Here is a 22,152-nt window from a genome sequence, read left to right as displayed (position 1 = left end):
ACCACTGCGCCACCAGGGAAGCCCTCTCAGATTATTTTTTAAAGTCCTCTATCAATTCTTGTTATTTGATTAATTTGCCAGCAAACCGACTCCTACCCGCTGCGCGCAAGGGAAACCTTTGTGTTAACCTTGATTGCTTGACCTTGAGCACTGAATTAGGAAGGCCTGAGTGAGCTCTTGTACCCAGTGTTATTGTGCCCCCCCGCCCAGGTAAATGCACAGTCCGCTGTGGGAGGCTGGGTGGTACAGGGGCCAGAGCCCTGCCCCGAGTCCGGAGGGTGGGATCTTCCACTCTCTGGGCTGTGACACCTTGGACCAGCCGGCCTCCCTGGCTCGCCTGGTGGCTTTGGAGTTGCAGGCAGGGGGCCGGCCGATGAAGCCTGAGCCTGCCTCTCCCCACTCTCCCACCCCCAGCTCCGCCACACTGTGTATGATTCTGTCGCTTCCATCACTCACATCTGCAGCCAGCGGCCCCGATGCAGATTAAGTCCTTTGAAGGCAGGCTCTGAAAACACGAGGAAGATATTCTCTTTGGTAGGAACATTCGAAATAACATCTTTTCAAGTGTGTGGAAGATCAGAATATGAATAGGATGGGGGTGCGGCAAGAAGGGTTTGTGAAAGGAGGGGCTGGGTCCTGCAGCTTGCTCTATTCTGAACGGGGGAGCCGGGAAGCTTGCTTTCTTTTCTCTACAAAATGACAAAATCGCTGTGGGGACATTTACAGCCAGAATCTCTTTGACATTTTTAAATCTCCGAAATCACGAAAAAAAAAAAAACCCAAAAAAACATCATAGCATGTGCGTTGGCAAGGGAAAGGCTTTATGTTGTGGGGTTGTCTAAAAGACACCAGCGGAGCCTGGGTATCTCTGTCAAGACTGTTCTCTGAGGATAGTTTCCTGGGCAGCATCTGCATCATGTAGAAGGTGGGGTGGTAAGGACTGAGCACTTCCCTACAAGTCACTGCAGACACGGTGGCCAGTGTGGGACAGCAATGGAAATCTTAAAGGTGCAGGATGACACTGAACCCAACCTTCACGGTTGGGTGTTGGAGGCCAGCTGTGGCCCCATAACTCACCCCTAAGAATCTAGGACTCCCTGACCCCTTGGGGTGGTGACTTACTGGGCAAAGCTCATGAACAAGCACTTGGCCTGGAAGGCAAAGAAACAATAACTCTGAAATCCCAGTGAGGAAGTATTTGGACACCTATAAATAAATCACCTACTTCCCCCGTCCTTCGCATTACCGCCCATCAAAGTATCGGCCTCAACATCGGCTGCCCAGTTAATAGTCCTTCAGGAGCCAGTGTGATGCCAAAATCTAGCAACTCACCGGCACTTAATGACAACGTCCAGCAGAGATGCTGACCAGCCTTGCTGAATATGCTATCCTTGTATGGAAGAGGCAAAAAAGGAGGGAGAAAAAGGGCTGGGGTCCTGCACCTCCAACCTCAGAAGATGGGCCAAGGTGGGCAGGGCAGCTGGAGCCCGAAACAGACTCCTCAGGACAGCGCGACCCTGGACTGGGCCCTTCTAGGAAGCCCATATCACGGGCTGGCTCTGGGGCAGCAGTGTAAAACTGGCCATGCTATAGCTTTGTACTGACAGACACATCAGCTTCACATCCAAGAGGGGCGCTGCGTGGTGTAACCCTATGTGATGCATGTGGCTTGGTCGTTCCATTTGGAAACAGGAGACAAAGTCAGCTTTGTATCCAGGATTCCTTCTCTGTCGTCTTTACAAATGCACACAAACAGGTCAGACAACGTGCTACGTGCCCAGAATAAGGGAGTCACCGGTGCGGAACTATTTCATGGCAGTAGTCCATGGAAGGGGCAGTTCTGACTGCTGGGACTGGTGCACACAAACACCCCAACTCCAGACTTGTCCCCAGCCTGCTTCTGGTCCCAGAGCTTCTTGGATTGTAGAACTCTTTGAGAATTAATTAGGCAGGATCTCTGGACCCTCATTTCAGGAAATAATGTACAGCTACACAAATTTTGCCTATAATTTCCCTGGAAAGCAGGGATCTTTGGAGCTCATTTATAGCCTCCTGGTTAAGATCCCGGTTTAGGAGTTGACATAAAAGTCCCTCCAAGGAGAAGTTTCTTCACTGTGATGGGCTAAATATTGAGTTCTCTCTGAACACATTATGAACATATTATACATGATCGGTTTTTATCAAAATTCAAATTGTTGACTTCTCAGGAATGTCTCTGCCAGTAAAGCAACATGTGCCTGTGGCGTGAAGGAGGAAGGCGGCCTCTGGGGCGAAGGCTGGGAGGAGCTGCTTTTCTCTAGAACACACATCACCCACAGCCCCGGTTGCCCCAAGAGATTGTCTGACTTGGAGCGCATCCCTGATATTTTCTTGGGCATCTCGTCTGCTTCTGATAATTGATCTGAGCAGCGTTCGTCGAGGGTGTGTTGAGGGACAATGTTGGGGATGGATCTTGTGCAGGTTCGTTCACCCGGGGGGTGACTTATGGCCGACTGGCTGAACTGTGATTTGGTGCAGCTGAAACAAGGCTGCAGGTGAACGGAGGCTGGCTCCTGGTTTCCATCTATTTGGTGGCCACCTTTCCTTCCCCAACACCCCAGAGGCTCTCTCCAGAGTGGTCACCAGAGCTAGAAGTTTTAGGAATCACAGTCCAATCCAAATTCTTAGCTGGGATGTTGAAGGGCTGGGTGTTGGGGAAACACGTCTCCCAGGACAGCTGAAACAGTGAGCCAGTTTGCAGGGTATGGGCTGGCTCCAGGGAGAGCTGAGAGTGGGGGGGGGACCAGGCCAGCCCGACGGTGGGATGTTGGTGGCCTGCCGGGGCTGAGAGCCGGTGCGCTCTTGGCTTAGGAAGCTCTACCGGAAGGCAGTTTCTCTAATGCCCACAGCGGCACCGGAGGGGTGAGCAGGGCCCTGGAAATGGTGGGTATGATGTGGGCCCAGGGCAGAGGTGGGGGAGGCTCCTGGGAGTGGGTCGCTGCCTGACAGCTGGCCGGACTGAGGCTCCTCTGTAAGGACAGACAGGACAGGGCCCAGCCATCTGCTCAGCGCTAGTATTCGGGACAGGGTTTGCTGTAGCATCAGAACTCAGGCCTCTCGGGGGAAGGCACTGCTTCCTGCCAGGACGGACTAGGTGAGCTGGTGACAGATGTGAATCAATCCTCTTTCTGTTTACAAGTTGCCGCAAATCATTTTCCAGGGTTTTCCTACTGGGTACCTTATCTTCTCAACCGTGGGGTAAGTTCCAGGAAAAGAACTGTGTCTTTTAGTTTTTAAGGTCCACCCTTGGCTCCAAGCCTGGCCCTGAACTTGTGGAATTCAGTGTCTCCGGCCACGTGCCTTTGCTCACGCAGTCCTGAGTCCCCCTAAAACGTGTCTCTGTTCACCAGCAAAATCTGAAGTGACCAGAAGATGCCCCGCCGTGAAGACCCACGTCGAACGGTACCACAAGGCCTTGTGGAGAAAGAGAATGAGGGCTCGAGGCCCAGCTGGCCCTGCTCCAGATCACATGACCTTGGGCAAGTCACTCCATTTCTCTGAGCCCCAGTCTACTTCCCTGAGCAACGCCAGTGGCGATGACTGCTCCCAGAGCTGCTGTCAGGGTTCAGTCACAGGTGGATGCGGTTTGCTCTCACTAGAAATTTCTCACCAGTGTTTGCTCTGGCGGATGGCCTTTCTCCCAGGAAGCAGTTTCCCAAAGCCAACCAGAGACCCTCTTCAGCCTCTCTCAAACCTCCATCGCAATTTGTACCCTCATATCTCACGCTTCTTCCGCCTGGTATCATCACTCAACCGTGCAATATATGTTAGCTGTCTATCCTCACCCTGGCCCTCAGCCCTCACACACATTCGATGTTTATTTATTTATTTTATTTTATTGACTTCGGCTGCACCAGGTCTTAGTTGTGGCATGCAGGATCTTTTAGTTGCAGCATGCAGGCTTCTTAGTTGCTGCATGTGGGATCTAGTTCCCCGATCAGGGATTGAACCTGGGCCCCCCTGCACTGGGAGTGTGGAGTCTTACCCACTTGGACCATAAGGGAAGTCCCACACATTCACTGTTTAAATAATATTTATTATTTTCTTTATTGAGGTATAGTTGATTTACAATATTATATAAGTTTCAGGTGTACAACAGAGTGATTCACAATTTTTAAAGGATGTACTCCATTCATAGTCATTATAAAATATTGGCTATGTTCCCCATGTTGTACAATATATCTTTGTAGCTAATTTATTTTATACATAGTAGTTTGTACTCTTAATTCCCTACCCTCCTTCTCTCTCTCCACTGGTAACCACTAGTTCTCTATATCTGTGAGTCTGTTTCTTTTTCATCACATTCACTAATTTGATTTATTTTTAAGATTCCACATATAAGTGATAACATACAGTATTTGTCTTTCTCTGCTGACTTCCTTCACTTAGCATAATACCCTCCAAGTCCATCCATGTTGCTGCAAATGGCATTATTTCTTTCTTTTTTATGGCTGAGTAATATTCCATTGTATATATGTGCCACATCTTCTTTATCCATTCATCTGATGATGGACACTTAGGTTGCTTCCATGTCTTGGCTACTGTAAATAGTGCTGCTGTGAACACTGAGGTGCATGTATCTCTTCAAATTAGTTTTTTTGTTATTTCCAGATATATGCCCAGGAGTGGTATTACTGGATCATATGGTAGCTGTATTTTTAGTTTTTGTGAGGAACCTCCATACTGTTTTCCACCGTGACCGCACCAATTTACATTCCCACCAACAGTGCACGAGGTTTCCCTTTCTCCACATCCTCGCCGTACACATGCACTTTTGTAAGCTACTAAGGGCCAAGTTGACAGCTAGTTCAGATTTACACACACCAGAGCCTCCAGCGCATATGAGGATCAAAGGACCGCTGCCTGGATTGAATCATTTACTGCTATGGAATAAATATTCAAGTTCTGAAAAGGAAGTCACACCGAATCACACAGCGATGCTTCAAACCTGAAGATTTCCTCCGCAACAAAACTCTGTTTTTCTACCAGCAGCAAGCTTAGCCATTCATGTGAATAATTTCAAACAGCCTGAAAAATCACCACTGATTTCAAAGCACCACAGTCACACATTAAACCTCTTTTCAGAAAAAGACGAAAGAGAACTGAAAGAATAAACTTTCAGTCCAAAGGGTGGGCGTAAGGAGGTACTTATACAACAAAATTAATTTAGCCATTTGCCAATCTTTATAGTGGATGACCTGAGAAGGACATTTTGCTTCTATCCAGAATATACTGTTATGTAATAAATGAAAGCTCAGCTGTCCCCCCAAAGAAGGGGGGAGTTGATGTGTCACTGGCCACCAGAGGGACACTGTGTGACACAGGCCACAGGGCCACCTCCTCCACTGGAGGCTCTGGAACTTGGAGGCTGGTGGGGGAGACTTGAAACCGCCTGCCCGGGTCCAAGCCCACCTGGGTTTGCATGCAGTCACCCCCCAAGGCAGATACTGTGCCTCCAACTCTGAGTCCTGAGGGTCAGGTCAGCTCCGCGTTTGACTTGTTTTGTTATCGAAATTACAGGTTTAGAAAAGGAGTGTCGGTTCCCAACTCAGAAGAAGGAATCTCCTCGGGCATCTGTGTGCTGATCTAAGCACCATTCATGATTTTTTCCAACCCAACCTTGTTTCTGTGACCTTTAGTAATCTCGTTATTCCCAGCAGAAAATGCTCAGAGCTAAAACAGTCTCGTTATAATTTAGTCTTTACACTGAAAAAAAATTTTCCCCACTGTCCTTCACCTCACAATCCCCCGAATGCCCCCCACCCCCTCCCCAAAAAAGAGACCCCGAAACTCCTATACTTGGTTTCAAGCTCCAAGCAGATCTTATTTATTTATTTATTTTTAGGACGCATCAGTTAAATCTGTTCATCTTTTTTGAGTTGAGGGACTGGAAGAAATCACACATCGTTTCTGATGTGATATACCCATGGGCGGTTTTGCATCCTACCCAAAGATAGCTCAACTTCATTTTAAGATGTTTTGCCTTCTATGGCAATCAAAATCAAACTTTTCTAAGTAGACGTGTGCTCGTGGGTTACGCAAGTGCTGTCAGCGGTGCCTGCGCTCTTTGCTTGACCTTGGATGAACATCTAAGCCTTGGAGGCGGGTGTGTGCATCAGTGCTGCCCACATGCACACCGGCGCCCCAGGCCGCTCAGGCTCCAGGATGATAAGAGGGTAAAGGGCAGTCACCTCTGGGCTACTCATGGGCTTTGTGAAAGGTCACAACGTCTGCCTAATTGGAGGCAACTTTCTTTCATGCCCATTTTTATCTCCTCGGGGAGAAATGCCAAGTGAGCTGAGAATTAAGGAAGTCAGGGGCCAGCTGAGCAGCCTCGTTAAAGACACCTCAGGGGGCCTCCCTGGTGGTGCAGTGGTTAAGAATCTTCCTGCCAATGCAGGGGACACGGGTTCGAGCCCTGGTCCGGGAAGATCCCACATGCCATGGAACAACTAAGCCCGTGCACCACAACTACTGAGCCTACGCTCTAGAGCCTGCGAGCCACAACTACTGAAGCCCATGCGCCTAGAGCCCATGCTCCACAACAAGAGAAGCCACGACAATGAGAAGCCCTCGTGTCGTAATGAAGAGCAGCCCCCGCTCACCGCAACTAGAGAATCCCCACGCGCAGCAACGAAGACCCAACGCAGCCAAAAATAAAAACAAATCAATAAATTAATTTAAAAAAATGAGAGACACCTCGGATTTTGGGTCTCACTTTGCTCATCTCTAAAACGGGACCAGATGCTTTCAAAGGCAACTTCCAGCTCAAACTCAGGCTCTTGCTTTTCTTTTCTCCAGGAAGATCTCAGGAGGTGATCAGGGTCCAGGTGATCACTCCGTTGTCCCCTAATGTCATCCATCCAGCCTCCTGTATGTCATTACTTTTCTCCTGCCCCATGAACAGCATCTCTTGTTCTCACCCCGGGGCAGCGTCTTCCCTTCTGCCCACCCTTCCCTGGGTCCCATCAACAAGATATCTGGGGTAACATATTTTTAACCAGGACAAGCTTTGGGAAAACCTCTGTCACTGTTCCGAGGAAAGTCGATTCTGTTTATTTTCATAAACTGTTGTCAGTTTCCTCAAACTTTCCACTTACCTCTTCTCCTTAAACAAAATTATCTTTCTCCAACCGTAACACTTCCTATGCAACCCTTTTAAAGGAAACTATTGCATTCATTCAAATAAAATTATTCAGGACCTACTATTTGTTGGGCTCAAGAAATGCTTGTCGAGTGAATAAGTGAATGGATGAACGTACCTTGTTGGTTGCTATAGGAGATTCAGAAACAAGCCCTCTTCCCAGCCTTTAGGGGGATGGTCTGTGGTGGCAGAAAGGATTAAACACACACAAGAATAGCTGGAATACAAGCAGCGCTAACCTTCATGATATAGTAACACTGCTTGTAAATATTGAAAGCCAGTGTCAGTTGAATACAAGTTGGAAAAGAGCCACTTCCCTAACCACACCCTGTAAGCATCTTTCTCCTCCCAGCTATCCTGCCTCTTCCTCGGCACCCCCAGACCTCCCCCAAAACTAGCAACCAGAGAGGGCTAACACCTGGCTTGGCAGGGAACCTCAGGTATGCTGTTCCAGAGCTGTTCTGATTGGTCAGCACCCTTGCCTGTGAGTTACTTAATATTTGGACTATCTCTACTGTATGAGTAAAGCTCAGGTAACTGGCAAAAAGAAATAATAAAAGTAAGTAAAGAAAGGAAATATGGGGAGAGTTGGTTCCATTCTCCACTAGAGTGATGGGCACCAGCCATAAGAGGACATTACATTCCCTGGTCACAGCGACCAGCTCAGGAATGGGCAAATGACCCAACCAGATGCAATGAGATGTAACAAAACTTTTGCTGGGACTGTTGGTAGAGGGATATTTACTCTTAATGATGGATGTGGACTGCGATGTGATTCTGGAGAAACCATGGGCTACCATATGAAGCCCAGTGATGCTAGGAGTTGAGCGATGGGAAAGCTCCTAGATCAAGCCATTCCTGAAGTCATGCCTGCCTTCTGCACTATTCAGTTATCTAGAGTAGGCAAGTTTGTCTTTCTGTCATTTTTTAACAAAAAAAAGTCCTGATACTGCGATGAGGCAGCAAAGGAAATACAGGAGTAAGAGAGATGGAAAACGGTGCCGTCATTCTCAGTTCCCTTCTTTCTTAGCTTTTTGGAGCCAGGTCTGCTTGATCCTGGGATCTGGTCTCCTTACTCTTTCTCATTCCCCAGGTCATCATCCCCTCCTGACTTTGTTTTTTGATTTCCTACCCAGTCAGGAGTAAAATCCCTCACATTTTCAAACTTCTTCTGTTTTCACCTTGCCAATCTCCAACACTGGGTCATCAGAACAACACTCCCCAGCCCTTTTCTCATCATGGTAAACTCAAAACATGACACTCTTTGAAGGGTACCCTGGGGTACACTAGAGATTTAGGGTGTCTTTATGGGCCTTGGGGGGGAAAAGTCCATTATATTTTTTAATATTATGAAATTTTGATCTAAAAAAAAGTAAAATACAAAGTCCCAGGGAAGATATAGCTTTGTATGAAACTTCAAAATAAAATCTTTTCAAAATGTTCAACAAGAAATTTGAGCTTTCTTCTATGGACATGACTTTTTAAATATCAGTTTAAATGCTTCAAATGCTGTCCTTGAATCCTAATCAAGACCTTTTATTTATTTATTTAGATTTTTAAAATTAATTTATTTTTTATACAGCAGGTTCTTATTAGTTATCTATCTATCTATCTACCTATCTATCTATCTATCTATCTATATATATATATATTTTTTTTTTTTTGGTACGTGGGCTTCTCATTGTTGTGGCCTCTCCCGTTGCGGAGCACAGGCTCCGGACGCGCAGGCTCAGCGGCCATGGCTCACGGGCCCAGCCGCTCTGCGGCATGTGGGATCTTCCCGGACCGGGGCACGAACCCGTGTCCCCTGCATCGGCAGGCAGACTCTCAACCACTGTGCCACCAGGGAAGCCCAGTTATCTATATTTTTATCTTTGTAGTGTACTTTGTAGCTTTCTTAACATTTATTAATAGTAAGCTTACTTATTTTATATTTAAAAATTTTTTTTTGAATTTTATTTATTTTTTTATACAGCAGGTTCTTATGAGTTATCCATTTTATACATATTAGTGTATATATGTCAATCCCAACCTCCCAATTCATCCCACCACCACCACTAGCCCCCCGCCGCTTTCCCCCCTTGGTGTCCATACGTTTGTTCTCTACATCTGTGTCTCTACTTCTGCCCTGAAAACCAGTTCATCTGTACCATTTTTCTAGATTCCACATATATACATTAATATATGATATTTGTTTTCCTCTTTCTGACTTACTTCACTCTGTATGACAGGTCTCTAGGTCCATCCATGTCTCTACAAATGACCCAATTTTGTTCCTTTTTACAGCTGAGTAATATTCCATTGTATATATGTACCACATCTTCTTTATCCATTCATCTGTCGGTGGGTATTTAGGCTGCTTCCATGACCTGACTATTGTAAATAGTGCTGTAATGAACAGTGGGGTGCATGTGTCTTTTTGAAGACTTTTTAATGATAATCTCTTCAAATTCTTGGTAGTCACTATCAACGAGAAACTGCACATGTTAGAAATAAAAAAATTAAAACCATTCTTTGGGAACCTTTCAGAATGTCGACAGCTGAAATTATATTTAAAGAACCAACAGTCTCTTCTCTTTTTCATTTCTACGTACAAATGTGATTTCTTGCTGATGTTTCTTATGATAAAACAAATGGACTTTGAATCCAATCGGATTATTTTTATGTCAACTATTTCCAAATAATGGGAAGCCCTAATGTGGAGAATGCAGGTGTATTTTTAAAACAGTCTCCTTATACCTAAAATGAAGACCATGACAATAGTTCATCAGCCATGGGTGAGAGCTTCCCAGTCACTGTTTCAAGACACCCTGCTGTCCCGGCCCGCATGGTGGCCAGGTGGGGCATAGACTGTGGCCTCCAGCTGAGAGCTGCCTCTGGGCTCCTGCAGGCAAAAGCGCAATGACCAACATCAAGGACCATGATGTACAGATGCTCCACCGTGGAAACTGGGTGAAGCCAGCTGTGCAGCATGACTCCGCCCAGCCTGGACAGAGAGCTCGTGGAGCTGCTGTGCACACGGCCGCTGGGGCTGATCAGAAGGGGCCTCCTGGGAGGCCGGTGAGGGCTTTAGCGGGTGGCGCTAAGCCTCTGCCTTCACGTACAACAGACGCTCGCGTCCACTAGACGTAGCATCACAAAGTGAATGCGCCCTGCGTAACCACTACTCTTGGGAATAGTAAATTCACCTGTTGACACAGATGAAGCCCCTAACCCCAACGCCTCCACTTCTTACTATTTTTTCTTGTTTTTCCCTTCACCTCAGCCACCAGCATCATCTTTCTGAAGGTCACCTAGAAACCCAATTCAAAGCCCTTTCCTCAGCCCTTGACTCTTCTCTGGAGCAACCAGAGCTATTTCCTGCCCTCTCTAGCAAGAGACATTTCTCTCTCTCGGGCCAGGACCAGGAGGTTTTGTGTGACTTGTTAAGGAGAATTGAGTGTAAAGCCCTGAAGTCTCTCGGAAAAAAACCAAAAAAACTCATAGATGGGGCTAAACGGATGAGCGCCAGGTTTCAAAGAAGCAGTATTTGTAATGACATTAAAAAGTCAAGGCTACTACATTGGCTTTCAGCATTTTTCATCTTTGAATGCTCAATAAAACTATTTTTGGCAAAGGAAAAAAAAGAAACATTTCTCTCTTATCGACTGTGGGCTGTACCGTCTTGAGCCTCTTCTTACTTATTGATGCCTTACTTTCTTTCTTAGTTTTTTTTTTTTTTTTTCCCCTCTCCTACCCACTATCAATGGGGTTTCTGACCCTCTTGTACTCCAAACCTTCTACACACACTGTTTTCACCATCACTATTGTGTGGACGAATTTAAAATCCTGCTAGTGGTATGACTGTCCAAGCTCCAGTTCTAAATTTCTGCCGTCTCTTTGGACAATTCCATCTGAATCTCCCGACAGCACCTCTTGCTCATCACGCCCAGAGGCCCCTTCTTCATCCCAACCCCAAATCAGCTCTTCCTTGCCACTTCTCTGCTTTGTTAAGGGCACCACCGTCACCCCACCTCGGCTCAAACCCTTGAAGGTAAACTTGGTTTCTCAACTGATTGCCAAATCTTGATGATTCTCCCTCCTGAATGCCTGTCACATCCAATTGCCTCGATTTTGGTAGATGCCACCCTATCCTGGGTTCTTTACCTCTCACCTGGATTATTACAATAGCCTCCCAACTGGCCACCTTCGACAGATTATTACCAGTTTATTGCACCCAAAAACTCCCTTGTTTAAAAGCTTTCAATAGGGAATTCCCTGGCGGTCCAGTCGTTAGGACTCTGTGCTTTCACTGCCCAGGGCCCGGGTTCAATTCCTGGTCAGGGAACTAAGGTCTTGCAAGCTGGGCAGTGCAGCAAAAAAAAAAAAAAAAAGCTTTCAATAGCTCTTTATTGACCAAATTTAGCTTAACTTCTTAGCCAGACATTCAAATCCCTTCATAATCTGTCCCCAGCCTATCTGTGTAACCCAAGTTCATTTATAGATTCTAAAAATATTTACTGAGCTCCTACACTTTGTGCCAGACTGGCCTAGGTACTGGAGATACTGCAATGAATGAAATCAAATTCTCAGTTCCCATGGAATTAACATTCTAAAGAGAGTCAGACAACAGGCAAACATATATGTTAGATCATAACACTTGTAGAAAAATAAATTCGGGTAAGAAGGTAGACGGTGATGGGAGTGGCATATTAGATGGGATGGTCAGGAAGTCCTTTTTGATGAGGCGGCATTTGTCTAGAGACTCGAATGAAATGAGGGTGAGACTTATGGATATCGAGGGGAAGGGCATTTCAGGTACAGGGAAAAGAAAGTTCCAAGTCCTTCAAGTCAGAGCATGCTTGGCAAGTTGGAGAAACTGCAAAGGGGCCAGAATTGATGAGCAGAGTGAACAAGAAGGAAGAGATGAGAGAGAGTCGGCTGGAGGCCAGGTTATGTAGTCCTGGATGGATGACGATATGCATTTAGGATTTAATCCTGAATGAGGTGGAAGGCCCTGGAAGGTTTTGAGTAGTTGAGTGACATGTTCTAAAAAATACTACAGACAGCTGTGGAGAGACTGGATTGAGAAGGTGATGAGGGAGAGTGAAAACTGGGAGACCAGTTAGGAGGCTGTTGCAATAATCCAGGCAAGAGATGAGACGAGCAGTTTGAAGAGGGTAAGAAGTTGTTAAATTCTGCTTACGGTTTGAAGGTAGTGCCGCTGGCATCTGCTGGTGGACTGATTGGATGTGAAGTGTCAGAGGAAGAAAAGAATCAAGGATGATTCTCAAGCAACTGGAAAAGCACAACTGTCATGAACTGAGCTCTCTGAGAAGACTGTGGGAAGAGAAGGAAGTCTACAGGAGGAGGAAAGTCCAGTCTGGGGCGTATTAAGCTTCAGGTGACCATCAGGTATCCAAGTGAAGATGTCAAGTTGTCAGTTGAATAGTTGAGTCTAGAATTCACGAGAGAGATCCAGGCTAGAAATAGGTTTGGAAATTGTGTGTAGATGGTATTAGTGTTCAGAGAGTAGGAGAGATCTCTTAGAGAGTGTCCACAGAGGCCAGTGGACTGAGCCTGGGTCACTACCACATGCAAAGGTTGAGAAGATAAAGAGAGCTCAGCAAGAGAGAACTGTGGGTGGAAGGAAAGAAAGCCAAGAAACTATGGTGGCCTGGAAACCAAGAACAGAAAGGGTTCAACAAGGAGGGAGTCGTTTGTGATTTGTTTAAAAATAATCGTGTGTGTGTGTTGTGTGTGTACACACATGTGTGTAATGGAGGGTGGGGGGCTAGTTGGTATATAAAATAAACAGGAACTGCCACATTGATCATTGCTGAATCTGGGAAGATGGGGGAGCTCATTTTCCTTATTTGTGTATATGTAGGAAATTTCCCATTAAAAAGAAGTGACAGGGACTTCCCTGGCGGTCCAGTGGTTAAGGCTCCGCGCTGCCACTGCAGGGGGTGTGGGTTCCATCCTTGGGCAGGGAACTAAGATCCCGCATAACGCACTGGCGTGGCCAAAAAAAAAAAGTAACAAAATAAAACAGAGAAACTGAAACACTGATGGCGCTGATGGGTCAATTCAGAGAGTGGATGTGACCTGTAGAGGCACTGGTGGTGGTGACGAGCAGTCTCAGCAGGGACGAGAGCCTGTTGGCAGTGGGTTCAAGAGAGATGAGGAAAAAAGGAGCAAGTGAGTGCGATCATCTCCTTCTAGGACTTCCGAAGGAAAGGGGAACAGAGAGAAATGGGTCAACAGCTGGAAGGAGATCAAGGGGCCAGCGGCGGGTAGGTGGTTGGTGAGCTTAGGATGGCCTGAGGACAGCCATATTTCCTACCACTGCCCTGCACACAAGCTCTAGACACAGCCCCAGAAAGCATCCTCTCCCCACGTTCTCTGTCCACACCTGCCCCTCCCCATTCATCCCACCCATCCACCAAGGCCTAGACCACGTTCCACCTCCTGCATCATCCCAACTGTATGTGATGTGTCCAGGTGTCTGGTTTCTACCCACATGCAGAATTTTCAAGAAAATTGATTATATGAAAGTTTTGGTTGTGGTGCTGTTCGGTTGGGGTCTCTGTGGCTCTCACCTCCAGTGTGTGTTTATGCTGTAGATGAAAGCTATACAAGGCTCCCCTGATGGCCTTCGGAGGGGAAGCAGAACTTCTACAGAAACAGTAAAGCTTCTTATTCCTTTAGATCTTGGAAGATAGCATTCGATAGTAGCAACAAGAAGAGTATCTTTCACTTGCCTTTCCCACTCTAAAAGACAAGGCTAGAAGCACCAATTCACGCTAAGGGATCACGGACTGCTATTTATTTTTAAAACTAACTGAAAAGCCTCCGCTGCTAACAAAAGACTTCTCTTTGGAAACATCAGAAGTCGGGCGGAGCAGGTGGGTGGGGAGAAGAAGCCTTCTAGTTTCAGCTCCGTGAAACTGCCCTGAAAAGTAAGATGTGATGGAAAACACTGCTTCCCTCACACCTCCCTCCGAGTATATAACAGCAAGGAGACCAGGGCACTTTCTTAAGATTCTTCCTGCGGAGAAGTTTCCCTCAGAAGCACTCATTTTCAGTGCAAAAGGCAAGAACAGACAAGACACTTCTAATCAGGATTAAATACAAGATGCATCAGAGATGGGCTGTGAAGAAATTCTCAAGAAACGAGAGATGTTATCAGTGCTTCATGATGAGAAGGCTAGAGGGACAAAAAAAATTTCTGTTCCTATATAGCTAAACTGAGGGAGACAAGAGCAAACACATCTTTTTTTTTTTTAATTGAAGTACAGTTGGTTTACAATGTTGTGTTAGTTTCAGGTGTACAGCACAGTGATATATTTATAACTGAATCACTGTGCTGTACACCTGAAACTAACACAACATTGTACGTATATATATACTTTTTTAGATTCTTTTCCCTTATAGGTTATTACAAAATATTGAGTCTAGGGACTTCCCTGACAGTCCAGTGGTTAAGATTCCATGCTTCCACTGCAGGGGGCATGGGTTCGAGCCCTGGTCAGGGAACTAAGATCTTGCATGAGGCCAAAAGAAAACAAAAAAAGAAAATATCGAGTATAGTTCCCACATCTTGACTGAGTCTCAATAGCAAGTACAAAAAGGCACGTGAACCTCCCGCCCTAATTACTGCCGGGTGCCCACTGTTGCCGAGCCCTGTGCTGTGTATGACAGAGTCCCTCCGCTCACGGAGCCCAGGGGAGACCACCACGACACAGCGTGACAGCCAGGAGGCTACCTGTGGCGGGAAGGCCTCCCTGATCCTGGGGGTAAGGGAGCTTGGAGCTTTCTGACAGAAGCAGTAGAAGCACCAAAGGTTCCTGAGTGCAGAGAGCATGGAGATTTGGGACAGCCAGGAGTCACACTGCGGTGAGACCCAAACCTGGATATACAGGTGGAGACCGGGTCACACAGGGCCTCTGATGTCATGGGCCAGGGAGCTCTGACTGGAGAGGAAAACAAGAGCAGCTTCGCAATTTTGAAAGATCATTCCGGTGGCGGCAATCTAAAGGGAAAATAGGGCTTCCCTAGTGTCACAGTGCTTGAGAGTCCACCTGCCGATGCAGGGTACACGGGTTCGTGCCCCGGTCCGGGAAGATCCCACATGCCGCGGAGTCATGGCCACTGAGCCTGCACGTCTGGAGCCTGTGCTCCGCAACGGGAGTGGCCACAACGGTGAGAGGCCCGTGTACCACAAAACAAACAAACAAACAAACAAAATAAATAAATAAAGGGAAAACAGACCATGTGCCGACTTCGAAATTGTGAAAACTGGTGACTCTTGTTGGTGTGACTTGCTGTCAAAGCCAAATTCTGTTTTTCTGTGTTATATTCGGTTATGCTTATTTTTGTACCTCAAAGAAGTGAGGGTTTCATTCTATTGGTGTATTTTTAAACATTCAGATAATTTCATTGTTCACCTATATATCTTCGATCACAAGAGCACAATGTAATCAACCATTGTGAGGTAGCTGGACGATAGTTACTATGAAAACGACCTTCAGCTATGGAACCAGGGGCTGCTTCTTCCCTGGGGTTTTCATGCCCTCTCCCCACTTACAAGCCCCGATCTGGAATTTCACCTATGCAGTGACTCCCAACACTGGCCTATGAAAAAGTTTTCACCAGTTTGGGGTTAAATGTAGAAGCAAAGGATGGTGTAGTGAGACTTTCATAAAACAAAATTTGGTCTGTGTAAATGCATGTTTTTTTCTTCTAAATTATGCCTTACTTCCTTTTCGGGTATTAAGATTCCCTTTATTTTATGAAACGATGGCAACCCAGTTTTTTGTAAATGACCTTTCATGGCAAAACTGTTGGCTACCCCAGATCTGTGCACTGATTTTTGTGAAATGTGAAATCTTCTTAGAAGCTTGGGAGGTCACCTAACAGCTGAGTCCAGGGAGGGGATGGACACATCTGGAATTGACCAAGGCTGACGATAACCTGCCAAAGCATCAGAGTTGACAGCAAACTATGTGACAATCAGGAAATGCTGGCCCAGTGTGTGATTTAACCACTGATGTCTTGCTAACTGCATCTTTGGAATTTAGCATCTTTATAAGAATTGTTAAACTTCTTTTCACGGCCTCTGCGTCACTCACATTTAAATATTGTTAAATAAGGTCCTAAAAATGTGTTTACTTTCCTGCTCCCAACTTCATCTTATTTTGGAGAGAGGTGCTTGGAGCCTATTACCTGTTAGCACCAAAGAAACAGCTTCAATACTTTGGGACCCTGGCACAGAAGCAGCCCTCCTCACAAAGGCTGTACCAGAGCCTTTCAGGGAGTACTGACTGCACAGTAAATTAGGACCTGGAGTAGAAAGACCTGTGTTTGGGTCTCAGCTCACAACTAACTAGCTATGTTACCTTGGGTCAGAGCTTCCTCAGCTACAAATGAGGCTGATGACGGTACCTCCCTGCAAAGAGTGGTTGTCTTTAGGGCATCTTTGGGCTTGGAGACTATTCCATAATGGTCATATTGCTATTATTGTGAATACAGGATGTTTACAAAGCACTGGTTTTTACACAAGAATCATGTCAGACCTGAAAAGCTTCTTTTTGATCATCTGATCCAATCTTGGCATCTTATAGATGGGGGCGGGGAGAAACAAGTTCTAGAGAGGACAGAGAAGCAAAGAGAGGCAGAGCCTAGACTTGGTCTTTGGGTTGAGCCCCGGGGTTTTCTCTACCACATTAGTTTTCTCCATCTGGAAGTATTTGATTCTTAACTTGCAAGTTTCTCGGTTTCTCAGGAAGGAAAACAGAAGATTTTCCAAGTCTTCATGCTAATCTCTAGAACGCAACAAAACCAGGTGGATTTTGATGGGTATGGTGGACAGCAGCAGGATCTGATGCCAGCAATAAAAGGGACACGAGTGCGTTGGTTATATAAAGGGACACAAAGGCATCACCAGGAAAACAAAGTAGATACACTTTCTATTATTTTAAATCAGTAGTTTTATTACAATACTGCACTGACACACAATTAAGAGAAGGAATGTCCTGACATTTTCTGAGCATTTCATGGAAAGCAAATGTAACCAGCCAGGCAGCCGAGTCTTCCACATCTTTTCCAAACACAAAGCAAAGTTATATGTCGTAGCTCAGGAAAGTAAAGTTTTCTTATCCTCATCTACAAAACTTCAGTGTCAGAAAACAGTTATTATGAAGTGGGCTGAGAAAGAAAATGTTTCCTTCATGACGTCCCAAATCCTGACTCCAGACTTCCACCACCACCCCCCACCCCGACTTCCCAGATGACTTTTTATGACACTGCAGATGGTAATGTGTTCAGGGGCTAAATGGGGTCTACTTATTATATTTCACTACAATTGAAAGGAAAAGATAAATTAAGAAAATAAAGTCCTGGAAAATGCACAAATGCAAGGAGAAAATATCTGGGTGTATTAAAAATGAGATGCTCTTTTCACGTAACTCATTTAAAAGGTTACAATTACCATAAACATTTTAACTCCATTAAAGACTGCTGACAAAAGCTTGCTCTTACATCTGCAAGAGCCTTCTGCGTTTACACGGGTTTGGAAGAAAGCAATGCACCTTGTGAAAAGAGCCACCAATCCTGGTGGAGCCGGCGTCGGACTATTTGGAGTTGCATAGGCGTTTTTTTTAGATCTGCTTTGTACAAGATACCATGAAACCTTGACCAATTTCCACTTTTCAATAGTTAGTGCGGCAGTCAGATGTTTTAATCCCTGTTGTGCTCAAACGCACAAAAGTACTCTAGGAAAGAAACACTAAAATGGCATTTTGAATAAATTCACTATACATTACGTAACTTGGGAACAATAAAGGAAGAAGCCCAAGCATGACTCTAGTATTTCATATAGAAAAGCACTGCAGGAAGAAACTTTGTTTAAAAACATTAAAACTCGGGTGAATATAAATACATGTTTGGTTCATCTGTGCTATTTGATATAGAAATCCTATCAGATATTCAATCTACTACGTGACCTGTTTGGGTTTCTCACTGTATTAGCAGAAGAATATACACTGCTGCGTATACTCACATATATATGCATATACATATATAAAATTCAGATCATGAAAATTTGTTTAAATACACATACTTAAAACCTGTACCTCTAAAAATAAATACATTAGCTTCTAGTAGGCTAATTTTCAAGAGTTCCTTCACAAACCAATCAGAACACAGTTTCCCAACAATGGCATGTGACCAATTAGCCACTCTTTAAATCCATTATCTATCAGTAAATGTGTTTTTTGTTTTTTGTTTTTTTTAATTCAGATGTACAACTGAAATAGCATTCCCAGAATAGAAGATGAGAGAATTCTGGCTTTGAAAATAAATGTCTTGGCTTCCTTGATGTTTAGTTCCTACAGATGTCTAGTCTTTGCCTCTGCATTTATCAAGCAGTGGGAGAGCATTTTCTAGTGACAGCATTCTCTTCCACTGACATTACCTTCTAATTAAAGGAGTCAGCTGGCATTTCCTTTGCTGTTTGGTGCAAGGGAACAAATACAACACTGTCTGTATCTGATATCACTCCCATCATCACAGTGAGTTGTGTGTTTTAACGTAATTTACAATGTGCTACCACTGAGGTACAGCAGAAGTAGCCCTGGTGTTAAAACCAAAAAAAAGAAAGAGAACAAAAGTCTCCCAGGAGAACAACACACACAGGACCGGGTGGTGTGTCTCTAAGTTCTATAAAGTAACTCGGGACCACTGCCAGAGTGGATACCTTGGATAGCTGATACTGCAGTTCAAACAACAGAAAGAGATGATGAAAAGATTCAATATACCTCCTTTAGAAAGGATGAAATTAACAAAATTGGAGCTTTACTTTTTTACTTTTCCATTTCCAAAACAACTTCTTAAAATGATATAAGCCAGACCAAGTTCTTTAATATAGCACAATATTTAACAACTTTGTCATTTGGTTTTGAATACAAGAATTTCAGAAATGTAGGAAATCCATGATAAATAATAGCAAGAATATTTAATGCCATTGTCTAAATGTTTTAAAAGGAAAATCTATCATAGTTGAAATACAACTTCTAAAAAATACAGTGTTCTAGGCGCTCACAGTTCTAGATTGCTAACTTTATAAATTAAAGTGGAAGTTATCCGCATATAAACAAGGCCTCTTTTTCACTGATTTCGATCTCATTTAAACCTTTGGATATTTCAGTCTTCAGATTCCACAAGGTAAGGCTGAGTTTACCAGCTATAAACAAAATGTTTAAGTCCATGATGTACTGCAGCACTGAGGAAACAAATGCATCAAGTATTTACAGGCTGGCTATAATACTTTCTTCTTCTTTTTTTTAAAGTCAAATGTATATCAACATCAAGCCACACTCTGTTTTGAATTTCTCTGGTCGCAAAGAAAATGGTGCAACAGCACTTTTCCTCACTCATCTTTCCTCTCAATCCTGAAGTCAGAGGCAGGTCTTTAAATCAAACGTCTTTTGGGAGGTGGTGGAGGCATGAACTCCGTGTCCGGGTCCAGATGATGATGCTTTCGCTTCTGTCCTTGAGAAGCTGCCGCACATCTGTTGATGAACTCAAACAGCATCTCCTTGGTGACAGGGTTGGAGATGCTGTTGCACACGGCTGTGGACAAAGGGAGACGTGAGTCTCGTGTGAGGGTTCATGGAGGCGGCTGACTCGCCCCAGGGAGATGAGGACACGGGGAGACGTTTCCGTCCCAACACGCTAAAACTTTCCATCTTCCCAACGCGGGCGATTTGCTGTGGCTTCAACTGTGCTCCTCCCTCCCCCACCCGCGAAATGAGTGCATTTCTGGTGGCTGCTCTTTACTATTAATTCTAGACCCAAACTTTAAGTATTAGGGTTTAAGCCTGTCTTCACTACAGTTTTTGATCCCTCCAGCAGTTTGTACAGGATATTGATCTCGCCCAGTGCGTCACACTAGGGTCCATATTCAAGCACAGTTTCTAAAGGAAGTGCGCGCTCTAGTCCTCCAGCCTTTCTCTCTCTCAGAGAGAAGCGCACACTGAGGCATGTAAACACGGCACCAGCCACCGTGCCCGCCGAACGGGGAGGCTGCAGTGTAGCTGGCAGAGCGTATTATTCTTTATTTTAGTAACTTGCTTGAAGTAAGGTATTACAACAAAATGACTATTAAAGAAAGCACCTTTCCCTATGTGACCAAAATTGTATTTACCCACTTGGTTTTAGGAAAACAACACGGGCTTAATTACTCCTCTTTTCCAAATTAACGCATCCTGTCTGAACACAGACGTTAGTTCCAACAAGAACCTTCGAATGTACAACAGTAACTTTTAAGCCACAAAACTCAAAGTGGCAATTTCTATATTATCTCATAAGCTTATCATACGATCATCATCATCACTGACTGAGCACTCAAAGTGCATAATCCTATTAACCTTTATTCTTGGTTTTTATCTGTCTTTTTCTTTCAGTTCCACTAAAAACAGCAACCCAGAATTGCTGCCAGTAGTAGTTTACACCTTAGAGACCTAATTAATATGTGCTGTTTCCCATGAAAGACCCTCACTACTCTGAATTCCCAAAGCACTCACATTGTACCCAGAGCACACCCTGAAGGACAGCATAGCAGGTTTTACGTTTCTTTTTTTTTTATTTTATGTTTTTTAAGGTTTTCATTGACTTTGTTCTTCATTGTTTGTAAAACTATCTTAGGAGCTGGAAATTACATTTCCCCTGCTCATGCCATCTTTTGCCATCTGGCAGACGATGGCGTCAGCATTTTGAATGGATCTGCAATTACCATGGCTTTTGTTGTGGCTGTCATTCAACAAATTCATCCTGTCCGCAGCCCGATTTCCTGCCCTTTAACCCCTCTCCTGGGTGCCCGCAGCAGCCCACAGGTGAGGGAGGACAGGAGCCACGCGGGGCACAGACCTGCCACGAGCCCTCCGCGGTCCACACGGCCTTCTGCCCCCAAAGCTGAACCACAAAAGGCAGCACAGTTTGGTTCTAACACTTTAGCTTTTGTGTGTTGTTGTGGGTTTTTTTTGTTTTTTTTTGGGGGGGTGGTTCATGTAACCTCCACTGGGAGGGTGTCACACTCACCCATGGCAGTGTTGTAGGCATTAGGGAAACTTTTGTCTGTTCTCTGTCTCATAAAGACCCAGCTGTTGTTCTCGAATTTGCATTCTATAATTTTGTTGTCATACTGTTTTAGCTCTTTTGTCACCTGTTTTAAAAGAGAATTGAGGAAAATATTTAAATCATCTGACAGGCTTCTTGCCTGCACTATGTGACAGACGCATTAGGGAAATGCCAAAAACACCTCGGTGCCTCTTCACACAGAGCTCTTTGTCATCCGAAGCATCTAATCAAGCCCAAGGATGTGGTGCGCACTCCCTTGTACACTTGCTCATCAATCTGACACCTTATAAATAGTCGTGAAAACGGTTGTCAATATATAGCAATTAAAAGAAGCTAAGGAGAAACCAGCCACTTCTGGGCCAAATGCAAATACGTTACCATAGGGACCAATGCCTTCGATATTGTCTGTGTCCCTCTGGCTTTCAGAAACTGAGTATCTGTGAAGGTTTCAACAACCTTTAGAAAGACCACACCATCTAAATTCCTATGTCGGAATCTAAGAAATCCCCTTTACTGGTTAAGATAAAAAGTTACGCATAAAGAGTAAACATTAGATCTGATTCAGGCAATGTGCATCCTAACTATTTTGCTTTTCAAGCAGTGATAATTAACTAAAAGTCTGATCTTTAGGCTATTTACCCTTTTCATCTCTAAACCGGTATGAATTTAGAGATGAAGCCACCTTTGATATTAGCTGGTAGGTTTTTTAGTTACTTCACCTCAGATGATTGCATATGGATTACAACTTAGTCTATCAACGCTAACAAGTATCCATGGCAACTACAGAACCTTTGAAAAGATATTTCATCGGGCTGTGAGGATGGTTTTCATAAATAGGAACCTAAGCTTAT

The 22,152-nt window shown here is 44.7% G+C and overlaps 1 protein-coding gene across 1 annotated transcript in view; it reads right to left on the bottom strand.

The window, feature by feature from the left end:
* Positions 1 to 18,022: 18,022 nt before the first annotated feature.
* RNGTT (RNA guanylyltransferase and 5'-phosphatase) overlaps positions 18,023 to 22,152 on the bottom strand; it is a 219,260-nt gene continuing 215,130 nt past the window's right edge. Inside the window, exons 15-16 of the mRNA XM_060030237.1 lie at positions 21,263 to 21,386; positions 18,023 to 19,795 (exon numbers count right to left, since the gene is read on the bottom strand). Of these exons, the coding sequence (XP_059886220.1) occupies positions 19,635 to 19,795; positions 21,263 to 21,386 (285 nt within the window). The 3' untranslated portion in view covers positions 18,023 to 19,634. The remainder of the gene's footprint in view (positions 19,796 to 21,262; positions 21,387 to 22,152) is intronic.

This window comes from Delphinus delphis, chromosome 14, assembly GCF_949987515.2.
Source record: "Delphinus delphis chromosome 14, mDelDel1.2, whole genome shotgun sequence".
NCBI classification, from domain to species: Eukaryota; Metazoa; Chordata; class Mammalia; order Artiodactyla; family Delphinidae; genus Delphinus; species Delphinus delphis.
Note: the sequence above shows the minus strand (reverse complement) of the source record. Positions and strands in the feature narration are given on the sequence as shown.